The 13,229-nt window shown below is 40.9% G+C and overlaps 1 protein-coding gene across 2 annotated transcripts in view; it reads right to left on the bottom strand.

The window, feature by feature from the left end:
- Window positions 1–13,229, bottom strand: part of GABRA1 (gamma-aminobutyric acid type A receptor subunit alpha1) — a 52,232-nt gene that overhangs the window by 21,761 nt on the left and 17,242 nt on the right. For both annotated transcript variants that reach the window (XM_037035293.1, XM_037035998.1), the window contains exons 4-6: window positions 11,666–11,733; window positions 4,199–4,419; window positions 1,663–1,745 (exon numbers count right to left, since the gene is read on the bottom strand). In XM_037035293.1, coding sequence (XP_036891188.1) covers window positions 1,663–1,745; window positions 4,199–4,419; window positions 11,666–11,733 — 372 coding nt within the window. The remainder of the gene's footprint in view (window positions 1–1,662; window positions 1,746–4,198; window positions 4,420–11,665; window positions 11,734–13,229) is intronic.

Here is a 13,229-nt window from a genome sequence, read left to right as displayed (position 1 = left end):
CTTCCCAGCCTCCTTTGTGGTTACCCTTGGCAGGGAGACATGGCTCTGATTAATGAGATGTGAGATGTCCGTTAGGATTGTGGGGAGAGCTTTTATCTTTTTGATGCGGGCACCACTCCTTTCTTCTGTGCTCACTGTTCCTCTTTATCTTGAAAGTAAGTGCAATAGCTGGAGTCGTAGCAGCCATTTTGTGATCAAAAAGAACATCCAGGGATGTTCGTGTATCGTCCTTGTGAAGATGCTGAATTAATCAGGAGTCAACCGATAATCACTCACCTCTATGTATCTTATATGAAAGTAAAACCCTGCTTTGTGTCAGCTACACCCCTTGCTTGAAAGCATTCCTCAGTAATGTACTAAACATGTGATTATCTCAAACCATACATTTTTGAAAATAGGGACACTATTCATCGTCATGCCAGGATATTAGGCGTAAATCTGTACTGTTCCAGGCAAACTACGATGCACGATTTCCCTACCCATAAGGTTAAATCGTGGATTAGATGGGCTGATGCATACACAGATGCTCACTGCACGCATAATGCATCAAATCATTGTTAAAAATGAGACTGGTAATCAGGAGCAAACCCAATAACACGTGGCATAGAACATCCATCAACATGGGAAAAGAATGGGGAGGAGGGATTTATCACCGAAGATCTATTTAGCTGACAACTTTTGAAGTAGTATATGGTTGGCTTTCCATATACAATTAGATTTATAAAAAAATCTGTCTATGACTAGTGCTGCTCGAAGCCCAAAGGCCCTCGCTATTTTCTCTGCTTGCTGTCTTCCTACACTACCAGTATTTTTTCCTATGAATCATATACCTTCACCAAAATAGTTAATTAAACTGCCTGTCTAGAGGGAGCAGAAAACTGGTTAGGTAGTCCAGGGGTTGACTCAGTCCTGGTACGTAAGTACCCTGTAGAAAACCAGAAATACATGACTCCTGTGCACATTATGCCTTCACCCAAGTCGGAAGCAGAGGGTGAGGGAAGGCAGAGAACCTGACTCTGCCAGCCACTGTTCTCTCGGCTCTGCTAACGTGTGCCCACGTGTTCAGTAGCCAACAAAAAAGAACGTTATTGTGAAAGGGATTTATCTAAAATACCTTCAAGAGCATTAATGTAAACATGAATTTTATGCAATATGAAAACAGGTCTATGACATCCCTAAGATATCGATTAGGGTAAATTCTTTCCTGGCTGCATCTGTTAGGTATAAGCTTCATTATTATGAAACAGCTAGTTATTGCCCATTGCCAGCTACCAGTATTTCCATCTGGTAAACAAGCTGAATCATTCTTAAGTTAAACAAATGTCAGTAGTGATAGAAAATACACATCATCTCCATGTATTGAAAAGAAAATGTTGTCTATGAGGCGTAAGCATCCATACTCTATCTGTTCTTCTCTGAATCCACCTTCAACAAAAATAGAATTTTCCATCTAAATAGTTAGATACAGGCCATAGGGAATAACCCCTTCCTCAAATACCATTAAAACATGAAGTCAAAGACGGTCACTTATAGGAAACACATGCAACAAATCACTATTTAAACTTTCTTGACAACCTTTATCTTTCTAACAGACATAACTAATTGGAGATCTCTTGCTTTAAGACTCACAAAAATGTTAAAAAGTTATATAAGTTTACTCACAGCTTCCAAATTTCAGTGGGCAGGCGTGGGCATCCATGGGGAAGTCCTCCAAGTGCATTGGACACTCGGCTCTCACTGTCAGCCTTACCGTTTAAGGAAAGCGTGGGACACAAAGAAGAGCCCATAGATTAGGTACTTCCTGAGACCTACTACTGGGATTTCGTTAACTCTAGCAAATGTTCGAGCAAAGCAGGGGAGACAGGCGTAAACTATAGCACTACATTGAGCTGTTAGTAATCAACTATCTAAAAAGAATTCTTTACAATGATGACTGGATTCCTTCCATTTTTGTTTGCTTTGAGAAAGTAAGTGACACTTGGTTCTGTATATGGACAAGTGTTGCTGATGTTTTTCAAAATAAGTATCATCAACTTATCTACCTGGCTACAGCAGATCCTTTGAGGGTGAAGCTGGATGTAAGCAAATATGTACTTGCAAACATACTAATTCATCCTTGGCTGAGAAGACCACATGGGTAGCAAGGAAAAGAAGAGACTTCCCCTTTCCTAAGTGCAGCCCTCCCTACCTCCTGCCCTGAGACGGCTGAAGCAGGACCTGTGTCCTCAGGCTCTGTGTGACAGAGGTTGATGGATGTGTCCTTGAGAGAGTGTGTGGGGTCTCACGATAGCCCAACCATATGGTTTTATTGCAGGTCCACTGCCCTGTTGAAGCCAGGACGTTGCTGTGCTTCCCTTTAGTTCTTATGTTCTGGGACTGTGAATTCTAGTCATGTTTTTAAAAGGGTATCTAAGAAAGGAATTCGCTGAAATACATTCGATCTCCTTAGGTAGAATTACGAGGGAATTGATGCCCCAGTTCCTCACGTGATAACTGGAAAATATATTCACCAATATTACTAGGTAGCTCAAGAAATATGGTAGGATAGATTTCTAGTCAGTAAAATCATGAAATGGTTACAATACTGATACAGGCAATTATGAAGTGTATAAATTAATGATTAAACTTGCATTCTTAAGTCAAGCTGTGAAGGAAAGTGTTAATGCGTCAGCAGAAGTGGTTTGACATTTGGGAGATGGGCATTATAGGCTAGTTTTTGGTGAAGAATATTGCATACATTAGAAACCATTACTTGGTAAACTTTTCATTATATGCAAACCCCTATCCAGAACATTGGCAGCTGTGAGGGGTGAAGACTGGGTTTAGGATATTTTACAAGGCAGAATATTTCAGATTTCAAATATCAATAGATATGGCTTGGATGAGCTGGAAAGGTCTCAACACACCTGTCTCCTGCATTTTCATTCTCTCATTTGGATTGTTCATCTTTGAAGTCCTATTATGCTTTTGCTAGTTGAGTCCAACATCAAATGTGGTTCTTGAAGAAGGTTTTTCTGTCTTTTTCACTTAAATATTTATGTATAAAACTAGGAATTCTGGGAGCTCTCTCCAAAGGCAAACTATCAGTCTATTCCCATACTAAACAGAATCCACCAAGTCTAGGATTTTGCCTTCATTACTTTTCAGGCCAAAGGAATAATTGGATGGTCTAAATTACCAAGTGCTGACCAAATCTATAAAAAACAACATTTTAACAAGTCAAGTGGGTATGAAATAACTGCTTCCCTTAATAATGAGTCCTGAACAATTCTTAATTTCTCATAAATTATAAATATTTTAACTACCTATTGTATGTAAAAATATTTAAAATTTTATTTGAGTGTTTCCTTCATTCAGCCATACATGAATGATAGGTGCTAGGCTTTCTGATAATCTCTAATTGTGGGAATGTTTATAAATCATAAATATAGAATCTTCAATTTAAGCAATATTTTAAAACATCTATATTCTCAACATGTATTTTAAAATATCTCTATGTCATTGTGAATTCAAAAACCTCTTCACAGTGTATACTTCCACATGAAGCTATCGTATTTAAGAATTTTGAAATTGCCCTGGCTGGTGTAATTCAGTGGATTGAGTGCGGGCCCGTGAAGCAGAGGGTCGCTGGTTCGATTCCCGGTCAGGGCACATGCCTGGGTTGCAGGCCAGTTCCCAGCAGGGGACTCATGAAAGGCAACCATACATTGATATTTCTCTCTTTCTCTCCTTCCCTTCCCCTCTAAAGATAAATTAATAAAATATTTTTTAAAAAAAAGAATTTTGAAATTTCCCTTGTGTTTTACCCTTCCTTTTAATTAGAAATATTTTCGGATATACACGGTGGGGTAGCTTTTAGAAATCTAATCTAGACCTTACTGGAAGGCAGGAGTATATGAGGTTCATTGTAGGGAAAGGGAGTCCTCATACTGAATTAGCACAGGTAGGAGAAATACACTGAGTTTCTGGATGTCCATTGTCAACACCTCTTACATTTTGTCTAATCACTTTATTGAACACTTAACACCCGTGGAATATTTAGCTAGCTTATTTTTTCACAGCAGAGTAACTGTTAGTTGAGCAATCGGGAAAACAGAAAACCCAGATGCCCTACCGTGTCCCATCAGCCTGATGGTCACGGGCCCATGGAAGGGACAGGAGGATGGGAAGACTCGCACTTGGCAGCAGCCGTCCTCACCTCATGGTGTACAGCAAGGTGCCGTCCTCCGTGATCCGCAGCAGCTTGTTGGGCATGGTCATGTTGTGCGCCACCGACTTCTTCCCGTTGTGGAAAAAGGTATCTGGGGTCCAAATCTTACTCGCCATCAGATTGTTCAGTCGCAGCACTGTCATGGGTCCTTTAAATTTTAACCTTTCATCCTTCCAGCTTTGACGGAAAAACACATCTATTGTATATTCCTAGGTAATTTCAGAAAATGGCAGAGTTCACTGTGATTTATTTTGCAATGCAAATAGCTGACACAGGCAGTGCACAATCTTTGCAACTTTAGAAGCAAAATATGAGCTAGGTGATGTTTCCAGATGTAAATTTGTGGTAGCCTGGACATGTTGATATCAAGTGAACCACTGGTTTTGGCATCATCATTTTCTGAAATATCGTAAATGCCTGAAATATATCTTGGTCTGAAAAATTCTGTGAGTAGCTCTTTAGATAAATGAAAGAAAAATAAAACCATACTCCCACACACCTTCACTACACCAGCACTAGAACAGATAGAATATTTACAGACATTATGGCACATGGGAAAATGTTTAATGGGACAATTCCAGTGATAAAGACAAAGCCTAGAGTTTGGGAGGCCCTTCGTGGTCTCTGAAAACCTCACACCCAATCCCAAATCATCCATGGTTCCAATGCAGGTAGGACACTCCCATCTCTTCCTCAGCTAAATTAAACATTTTTTTAAAAACCACAGATAATGTATGTAGACTTCCAACTCTACACAATGAAGATGAATTTGAAAAATGAGGGGTCTGTTTCACTGGTAGTTTAGATGTTTTCCAAAAAGAGAATGTAGGACATGCGAGGTGTGTGAGTGAGTGTGTGTTTGTGTGTATATGTGTGTATGGGACACACAAGAAATGTGTGAAGCTCATCATCATTCACAGCCAGGGACTCTTTATCTGAATAAACACAGAATTCTTCACAGCAATACCCAGAGACAAACATCTGCTGATCTGAAAACAAGCAAAGTGACTTACTAGCTCCTAAAATTGAAAGGCTAGTATCCATCTTTCTTGCAGGATTTGCTACACTGGCACTAAAGTTGGAGCTCAGTGGTTTGAAGTGAGATTACTGCATTCTCCATCAATCTTAGCATGCTTGAAACTAGAAGGAAGACTCACTGGAAAACAGCATGCTACATTTTCTTAATCCCCTAAACCCTGATGCATCAGAAAGCTATTTTTTAAAAAAAAGTAGTACACATACCAACTTTTGGACATGCCAAAAAATGTCTGTGTTTATACATTCTATGCATGAATTTAACTATCTGTCTTTTTCTCAGACTTCTACAAGATTGGGTAAAGACTGAATGAAGGTTCATCCTCTGGCTCACTTTTGGCTTTGCTGGCCCCTTACTGACCAAGTAACTAACAATTACCATTGGATAGTTTATAATGTACCAAGCATAGTCTGAAATTCTGATTGAAACGAAAACGTGTAACATGATGCCAATCTACCTTCGTAGGCAAGACAAGGTACCTTGTTTGTTGGTTAGATTTTTCTGTGCCTGGCAGTGTCAGATGAAAGACGCTGGGATAGATGAGACAGGAATTTACTCACTAAGAAACCTTTGTTGAAGTGTCTGTTAAATTTAGCAGAGAGAAATTGTTTAATTTGGATGCTGTAAGAAACACTCACAGCAGAGTGGGATGGGCATAGCATGGTATTTTCCATGAGGAGAGAAATGGGGAGGGAGCCGTGGGCTCCACCAGGAAATGATACAGAGCAGCAGAATTTGCCGGGGGACTTGAGTGGATGGGTTTACTCAGCTGCTGGTACATGTTCCCTTCTCTGCACAACAGGCGAGCTTATGAGATGAGGATATAATAATGCTATTTCCATCACTTAGGAATCGGCCGCATGAGCTCGATTCTCTCCAACTGAATTCCTTCAGCCTGGTCAACAGTGGAGGGAACGGGTGTTTGTAAATCAAAGTTCCAGGGGTTTCTAAACGGACCAAGTTCCCATGGATCTAAAAATTGTGTCTCATCATTTGCTTGTTCCATGGGGATTTTTGAAAATAAATGTTAATGTAGAATAAATTTCAAATACAGTTATTATCAGATCTTTGACGAGATATATACCAAAGTCACTGATTTCAAAAGTGTGTCAAAATGTGAAAAAAATGTGGACATTTACGAGGACAATCATATTTACTGCCAGGTTTACTTATCTGTGCTCCATTGATAGCAGACAGTGACATCCCCAAGTTCACTTAAGACACTCTCTTTCCAAATATTATACTAGTCATCCGAACACCTGGGGGCACATACGCATGAGAAGCAACACTAACTGGGTAAGTTTTGGGAAAATGGAAATGGAAACTGAAACAAAAGGAGTTGGTGATGGTCGGCTCCTGCCTGCTAAAGAGTGTGAATATTCCGTCTCCCGTGTCCTGGCCACTGCCCCTGCGATACGGCCACGGTGGCAGTGGTTGGCTCCCAGCGGCTCCTTGTGGAGTATGACACTGCCCCCGTGGTGACAGTGAGTTGGACCAAGGTGGCCCAGAGCCCCTTGTTGAGGCCAGAGCCGTAACCTAATGGTGATGGACGTAAACTCTAAACCTGCTGACTAGACTAGGAGGTTTTCGCACCTTCTCTAAACTTGGGTTCCCTAATCCGTAAAGGGGGGATGGTAGCAGTACTTACTTCATTTGCCCATTTTGGGGAGTGAGTTCATGTAAGTAGCTTGCTGGAATGTTTGGAACACAGGAAGCTCTCAGTAAGTGTGAGGAGTTCTTGTATGCCTCCTATTTTGTTTTGTTTTAATGAACACACATTTAGAATGGACTTTCATATAGCTGGCTATGAAAAAGCGCTATTTATTTGGAACCATGGTAGGACAGAAAACCTGGGAAAAGGAAGGAGATCGTCATAGCCAGGCAGAGTAGAGACAGAAGGCAGACGACACTACTCCAGAGGAGACCATCTGAACAAATAGGAGGCTGTGGTGAGGGGCCTGTCGAGGTTCCGAGTTCTAGTTCCTGCCACTCAGGTGACAAGTCTGCACAAGTGACCCTGTTCTGTAGACTGTGTCCCTTGAGAAGCTGAGGCTCAGTGTGAAGACTGGGGCGAAAAGTGTTTTGTTGCCGGGTAAATACTGTGCTGAAGTGTTTGCGCGGACACCAATGTATCGCCATCTGCGTGTGTTCTCACCGGCTGCATTCTAAGTTCTGGGGGAACCAAGGCTCTAGGAGTGTGCTGCGGGATATTTCTGTCAGAACCTCACGTCCTGGGAATGTGCTGTTTGATGGCTAATTAATGGTTTTTAAAACAAAGTTGAGGAGTTGTCCTAATTTTGTTTTCTATTCCAGTTGAAGTCAGATGCTTAGGGAGCTGTGGCATCTCCAGGGACAGACGGCCTGAGTCCAAGCCGCTGCCTAGCTGGGTCACTTTCCTCTTCTAGAAAATGTGGATAATAAGAATACTTAGCTAAAATATTGGCATGAGGGTTAGATGAAATACAATCTGTAAAACCCTTAGCATGGTGCATACCATACTGTAAACAAGTCAATGATGGTGAATGTTGTACCACTTTAAAAGCTACCAAGTTTTTCCTGTCTTAAAAAACAGTTTTATCATTCCGCCTTCTAATTTTCATAGCTTCTAAATCATACTGCTCTATCTTATGCATAATTCTATTATAATGTGATTTACACAATCAATCTTCTCCTAGTGGTCAGGCGCGTGTCCACTAGCCACTTAGCAAATCAGTTGCAGAGCTATGATAAGTTTGATTACGGAACAATTCAAATGTTGTCTGGTTCCGGAGTTTGAGCAATAGGGAGTATGAGTGGCATCGACACCCTGCCCCTCCTTCCCGTCTGGTATTCAACCAAAGACCATGTGTGAAGAGTAATTCATGACAATCATAGAGTTAGCAATATATCAAAAATCCTAGCATGTACCTCTAGTCTAAGACAAAAAAAAGATCGTTTCCTTAAATCACAGTTAATCTGGAGCAATAACTCAAAGGCAGGCCAGATATTTTTCAAAAGAAAAGTTTGTGATTACCTAGGACTTTATTTGGCCACTGTTCCTTTATAACTCCTGTCGGGTTCTTTTCCTCTGTGAGCCATCATGCACGGTGCTGGGCAGAGTAGCTATTAGTTTATTATTATTATTATTATTATTAATGTAGTTGTCAGTGTGTGATGTGTGTGATGCTTCCTTGATTGGAAGAGAGCTTCACCAGTGTCAAACATCCGAATGCCCCCGTTCCCTCATACCATGGTACGTGGGGAGAGGAGAAGGGGGAGTGATTTAATATGACGGGTGAATTTAGAAGGAGAAATCAGCCTTGCCTCTCTCAGCCTCTTCCACTTGTCTTTTCCATTTTGGGTGCTAGCTGTTCATAACACTCACAGATTTTCTGTTTCTCCATGCTGAACACTTTGCATGGCCACCTGCGCCCTAGCAGAGGGGGGCCAGTGCTGCCCGTTGACTGGGTGGGTTGATCTTGCTGAGCCTGATGTTCACCCTCTGAAAACCCACTTGTCTGCAGATACAGGCCACCTCCTGCACGGAAGGCGACAATACAACAGTGTCATCGTTGTCAGTAAGAAAGGTGGTACTGTTGTATTCCATATCCCTTACTCTGTTGTCTTATTTCCCCAAAGGTTCAGAACTCAGGTTGGAGAAAGGTTGTCACTTATTGAGTCCTTAAGACCTTAGTTTTTACAGATGATATAGACTCTTAAACCTATCCTAACTCAGTAGTCATTCTGCACTTACTGTTAGCCAGCGCGCACTGATACGGTGAGGGAGGGGAGACAAGTGTGTCTTTAATGCTTTTTGGCATCACTTTAGGAAAATAAGACATTTATATGAGAAAAATAACATTATGAAACAGTGCTTTCTGTAAGGCCAAAAGTTAAATTGTATTTTACAGTCAATAAATGTGATTACAATGCCAGTAGGGGAAAGTGAATTTGATATTGGGTTAATTAAAAAAAAACATTTTCATCAGGCATTTGGGTCTTGATTTGGGCGTTTGTGGAAATACAGGACTCAGAGGGGAAAGAGAATAGAGGAAGCTGCCGTGAAGGGCACATAAGGAGTTCAGAGGCAACAATAATAACTGTGATTTATTGAGCACTGCTAGTAGACACTTTAGTTATATATCTCATTTAAAATTCCTAATAGTCCTGTGAGAGCAGGTAATCAGGATAATATACCCAGCACAGGCTTAAGTGATCTGCCCGAGTCCTGCTGCCAATGGCGTGGGAACTGTGTTCAGCCAGTCTGAAGCCTAGAGCCGGCCCTGCCGACCTCTGAGTGGCGGCTGTCCCACACCAGGTGGTCAAAGTCAATGGTCAGTATTGGGAACAAGTCGGGGCATGGGGTGAGGTCATTCAGGACCTGTATGGCATGCAGGCAGAGGAGCCGAACCTGACTTGGAAGCTGCCTGGGGTCTATGAAGTGTTCTTAATTAGAAAAGGGGCGTGAGAGAGTAGTGTTGTGGGAGGCGGAGTCCCCACGTGGGAGGTGGATGGTCGGTCCTCCGAGAGCGCTCCGTGGAGCCGCAAACACTGTATCACACGTGTTCCGTAAAGTGGCTTCCCGGCTGACCACGGTGATGGAATGTCCTGTCAGAGGAGTAAATCCACTGTGGATTTACTTGGCTAACTTTTAGTGCATTTCTATTTCTTCTAGAGTAATAAGGGCTGGCATCTGTGGTGTACATATGCCCAGAATTTTTAAGTGTTTCTCAAGTATTAATTCACTTCATACTTGTGATCATCCCATGGGGTGTTATTATTACTTTCATCTTGCACATGAAGAAGTTGAGGTGGAAAGACATTAAGTGTCCTACCCAAGGAAACACCCTGACAAGTGGAGGAGCTGGGATCATAAACCTAGACATTCTCATTCCGAAATCCGTATTGTTACCCACTACTTTGCTGTCTCTCAGGTGCTGCGCTGACCCTAATGTGCACAATCAGTACATTTAATAACCTGTTTAAGATTTAAAGTATCTAATTATCATGAACCAGTATTTCCCAACATTTGACTCATTGAGTACTTGTTCTACAGAATGTCAACAAATATTGCATGAAGAAAAAGGGTTTGGAACAAATGCACCCAAATGCAAATGCACCCAAAAGTAATGAAAGGAACTACTCAAGGATATTAAAACCATAAACAGTGTTTGTATCTAAATAGTGGATTTATGAGTGATTCTAAGTTCCTTCTTCATTTGGTTCTGTATATTTGAAATACTATATTATGAGTATGTTCTATTCTTCAAAACAATGCCACATATACTGTAATAAAATTTGGGTTTGCATTTGCTTTCACTTCTTCCTGGAGGATTCAGAGGAAGTTCAAGAGGAGGAGACATAGCTGCATAGCAGTACATTTAATAACCTGTTTTAAGATCTAAAGTGTCTAATTATCCTGAGCCAGTATTCCCAGTGTTCGACTCATAGAGTATGAGTTCTATAGAATGTCAGCAAATGTTGCATCAAGAAAAAGGATTTTGGACAAATGCAACTGGAAAACACTAGATGATATGGAAAACAGGTTTCCTTATGTCAGCACTAGTCAGAGGTTTTACCACGCACTCTAAATTTCACACTTTGGGAAATGCTGGTCTAAGTTGATATTTTCCATAGCTTTTATTCTGAATCACCTGAGCTACTATGAAATCAGAGGACTCTTATGTTAAGATGGTGTCCACAAAATGGCATTTCAAAAGTAATATTCAATTACTATATCTCCGAAATGTTAATAGTGACATGTCTCCTTTGTGATTATTTGCTTATGTAGGAGCTTGGCTGTAATGACTGGAGAAGCACAGAGCCCTGGGGACCCTTCTGAGCCCCAGTTCCCATCGCTGGAAGAGAAGTCCGTGCTGATCCTTCAGGTCGGGGACAGAAAGAACAGGTATGTATACATTTTATTCACACCGTTGGTAGTAATTTACTGAGTGCCTTTTGCAATGAAGATGAGTATTTTCCACCAATATATTTTACCTATTCCTCTGTCTGATTCTGGCCAAGTATTTCTCCAGATTTTATACTCTTTTCCACTTTTTGGCCAAAAACCATTCAGAAATTACAATGGTTATGGCTATTCTGTCATAGTGCTGGCTACCCAGAAACCTAGCATCCTTGAATCAACCTGTCACATGGTAGGTAAGTCACACAGTTTGGTTGACAGAACATAAGCCAAGGCGAAGCAGTCGTGTGAGGGATGGAAGAGAGAAGAGTGCAGTGATTGGTAACCATGAACAGTATTGGCCTGGAAAGTAACCCAGTGTTTTTTTCTTATGTAAACATTATGTAAATATCACGTATTGCATGTCATGCACACAGAGGGGCACAAAAGTTGTTCCCTAAACATTTCGTTTCTATTTTCCTTTCAAAAGTAAATTTAGAAAATACTCCAAGAAAGCCAAAAATGCAGTGTCACTTACCATGTCATGGTCTGAAACGGGCCCGAAACTGGTGACGAAGATGTCGGTCTTCACTTCAGTTACACGCTCTGGTGAAGCAGGAAATTGGGACAGTGACTGTCTGTCAACAGCCCTTACTAGGTCGCAGCGCCACGTACTTACACCCAAATGGGGAATTTATTGGCTTTGATTAGCTATGTCTAAAATTGGCCCTCTGTGCAGTCCTGATAATTTACTGCTTACGCATGAAATTTCACAGTTAATATTTTGTAGTGGAGAACAGAGTCTAAATATGCTACTTTGGGAAGCAGAAACTTTACAAAGAAGTCAGCTACCGCTTAATGAATTCTTCAAGAGTGGACACACTCTCCTGACTTACACCAAAGGCATTTCGCACTGTAATAAAAACGCATTAGCATACAGGCATGGTTTATTCCTTCAGTATTCTCACGTAGCTCACCGTGTCTTCCAGGTGTTTAACCTGCTCTTGGGAAGTATATACTGTATGGTAGCGAGCTTTATTAAGTATTCTGCACACAAGGGTATGTTTTATAAATATTGCTCTCCATCACTAAATCACAACTGAATTGCCCAAATTACTCTCTGGAAAACTCTGACAACCCATATCAGTATCTTCAGTTCTGAGGATAAAAGGAACCTATTATGGTAGAGGAAAGTTCATTTAATCGATTCCATTTCAAGTTCAAGGTGATTTTAATTTATGGATCTCTGAGGTGTATATATCAACCAATAAAATGTATTTATTATAGTTTGCTGACAACTCAATGCAGACATTTTCAAGGAATGATATTCACTCACCAAAAAAATAGAAAAAATGTTTCTTTCATAAGAGGAAACAATTCGTTGAGTGGTGAGAATGAAAAAGATGACGGTGTAATGTTCAACTTCAGCTCTGAGAAATAACAGCCCAGTCTATTTCATTTGTCAGAACATGGTGTCTCTGTCATAGGGCATTAGATTGGTGATCCAGTATATGCGATAATGAAGTCATTTGAATATCAGTTTTGTCCCTCGGCAACCCACTTGTAAACAGTTCATGCTCTTCAGAATGAACTTCTCCCAAGGAGGCCACGTTATACAGTACATATCAAGTGTACCTCAAAGTAGACAAAAATTTGGAGGTGGAGATAGTCCCTTCAATAACCAATACAACATTTTTTGGCTTGTTTTTGCAAACAAGTTTATTGGCTCTTAAAATGCTTAAAGAGCCCTTCGAAATGAGAATTATCTGGGGTTTATTTACCCTTTAAAAACTTCAAAATGGAGAAGAGAGTTGGAGACAGAAAATAAAGTTGCGTGTTTAGGACGCACTGCCAACCTCAGTTTCGACATTCCACAGCAGCCGAGTGGCTTTAGAAGCACAGAGAGCTGCCTGCAGCAGGTTTCCACCGTGTTAACCGTTTGCCTCCTGTGGAGGGGGCTCCACACATACCCCTTCCAGCAGCCATTTGTTCCTTGAGAACTGATTTCCAGTTCTCGCAGATTATAAACTGTAAAACTTACGGCGAACATCTTGAAAATCTGAGTGACATCCATGGAATTAGATTATATCCACTCTTAATTT

This window comes from Sturnira hondurensis, unplaced genomic scaffold (genome assembly GCF_014824575.4).
Source record: "Sturnira hondurensis isolate 20B ecotype Veracruz unplaced genomic scaffold, ASM1482457v3 Scaffold0000022, whole genome shotgun sequence".
NCBI lineage: Eukaryota > Metazoa > Chordata > Mammalia > Chiroptera > Phyllostomidae > Sturnira > Sturnira hondurensis.
Note: the sequence above shows the minus strand (reverse complement) of the source record. Positions and strands in the feature narration are given on the sequence as shown.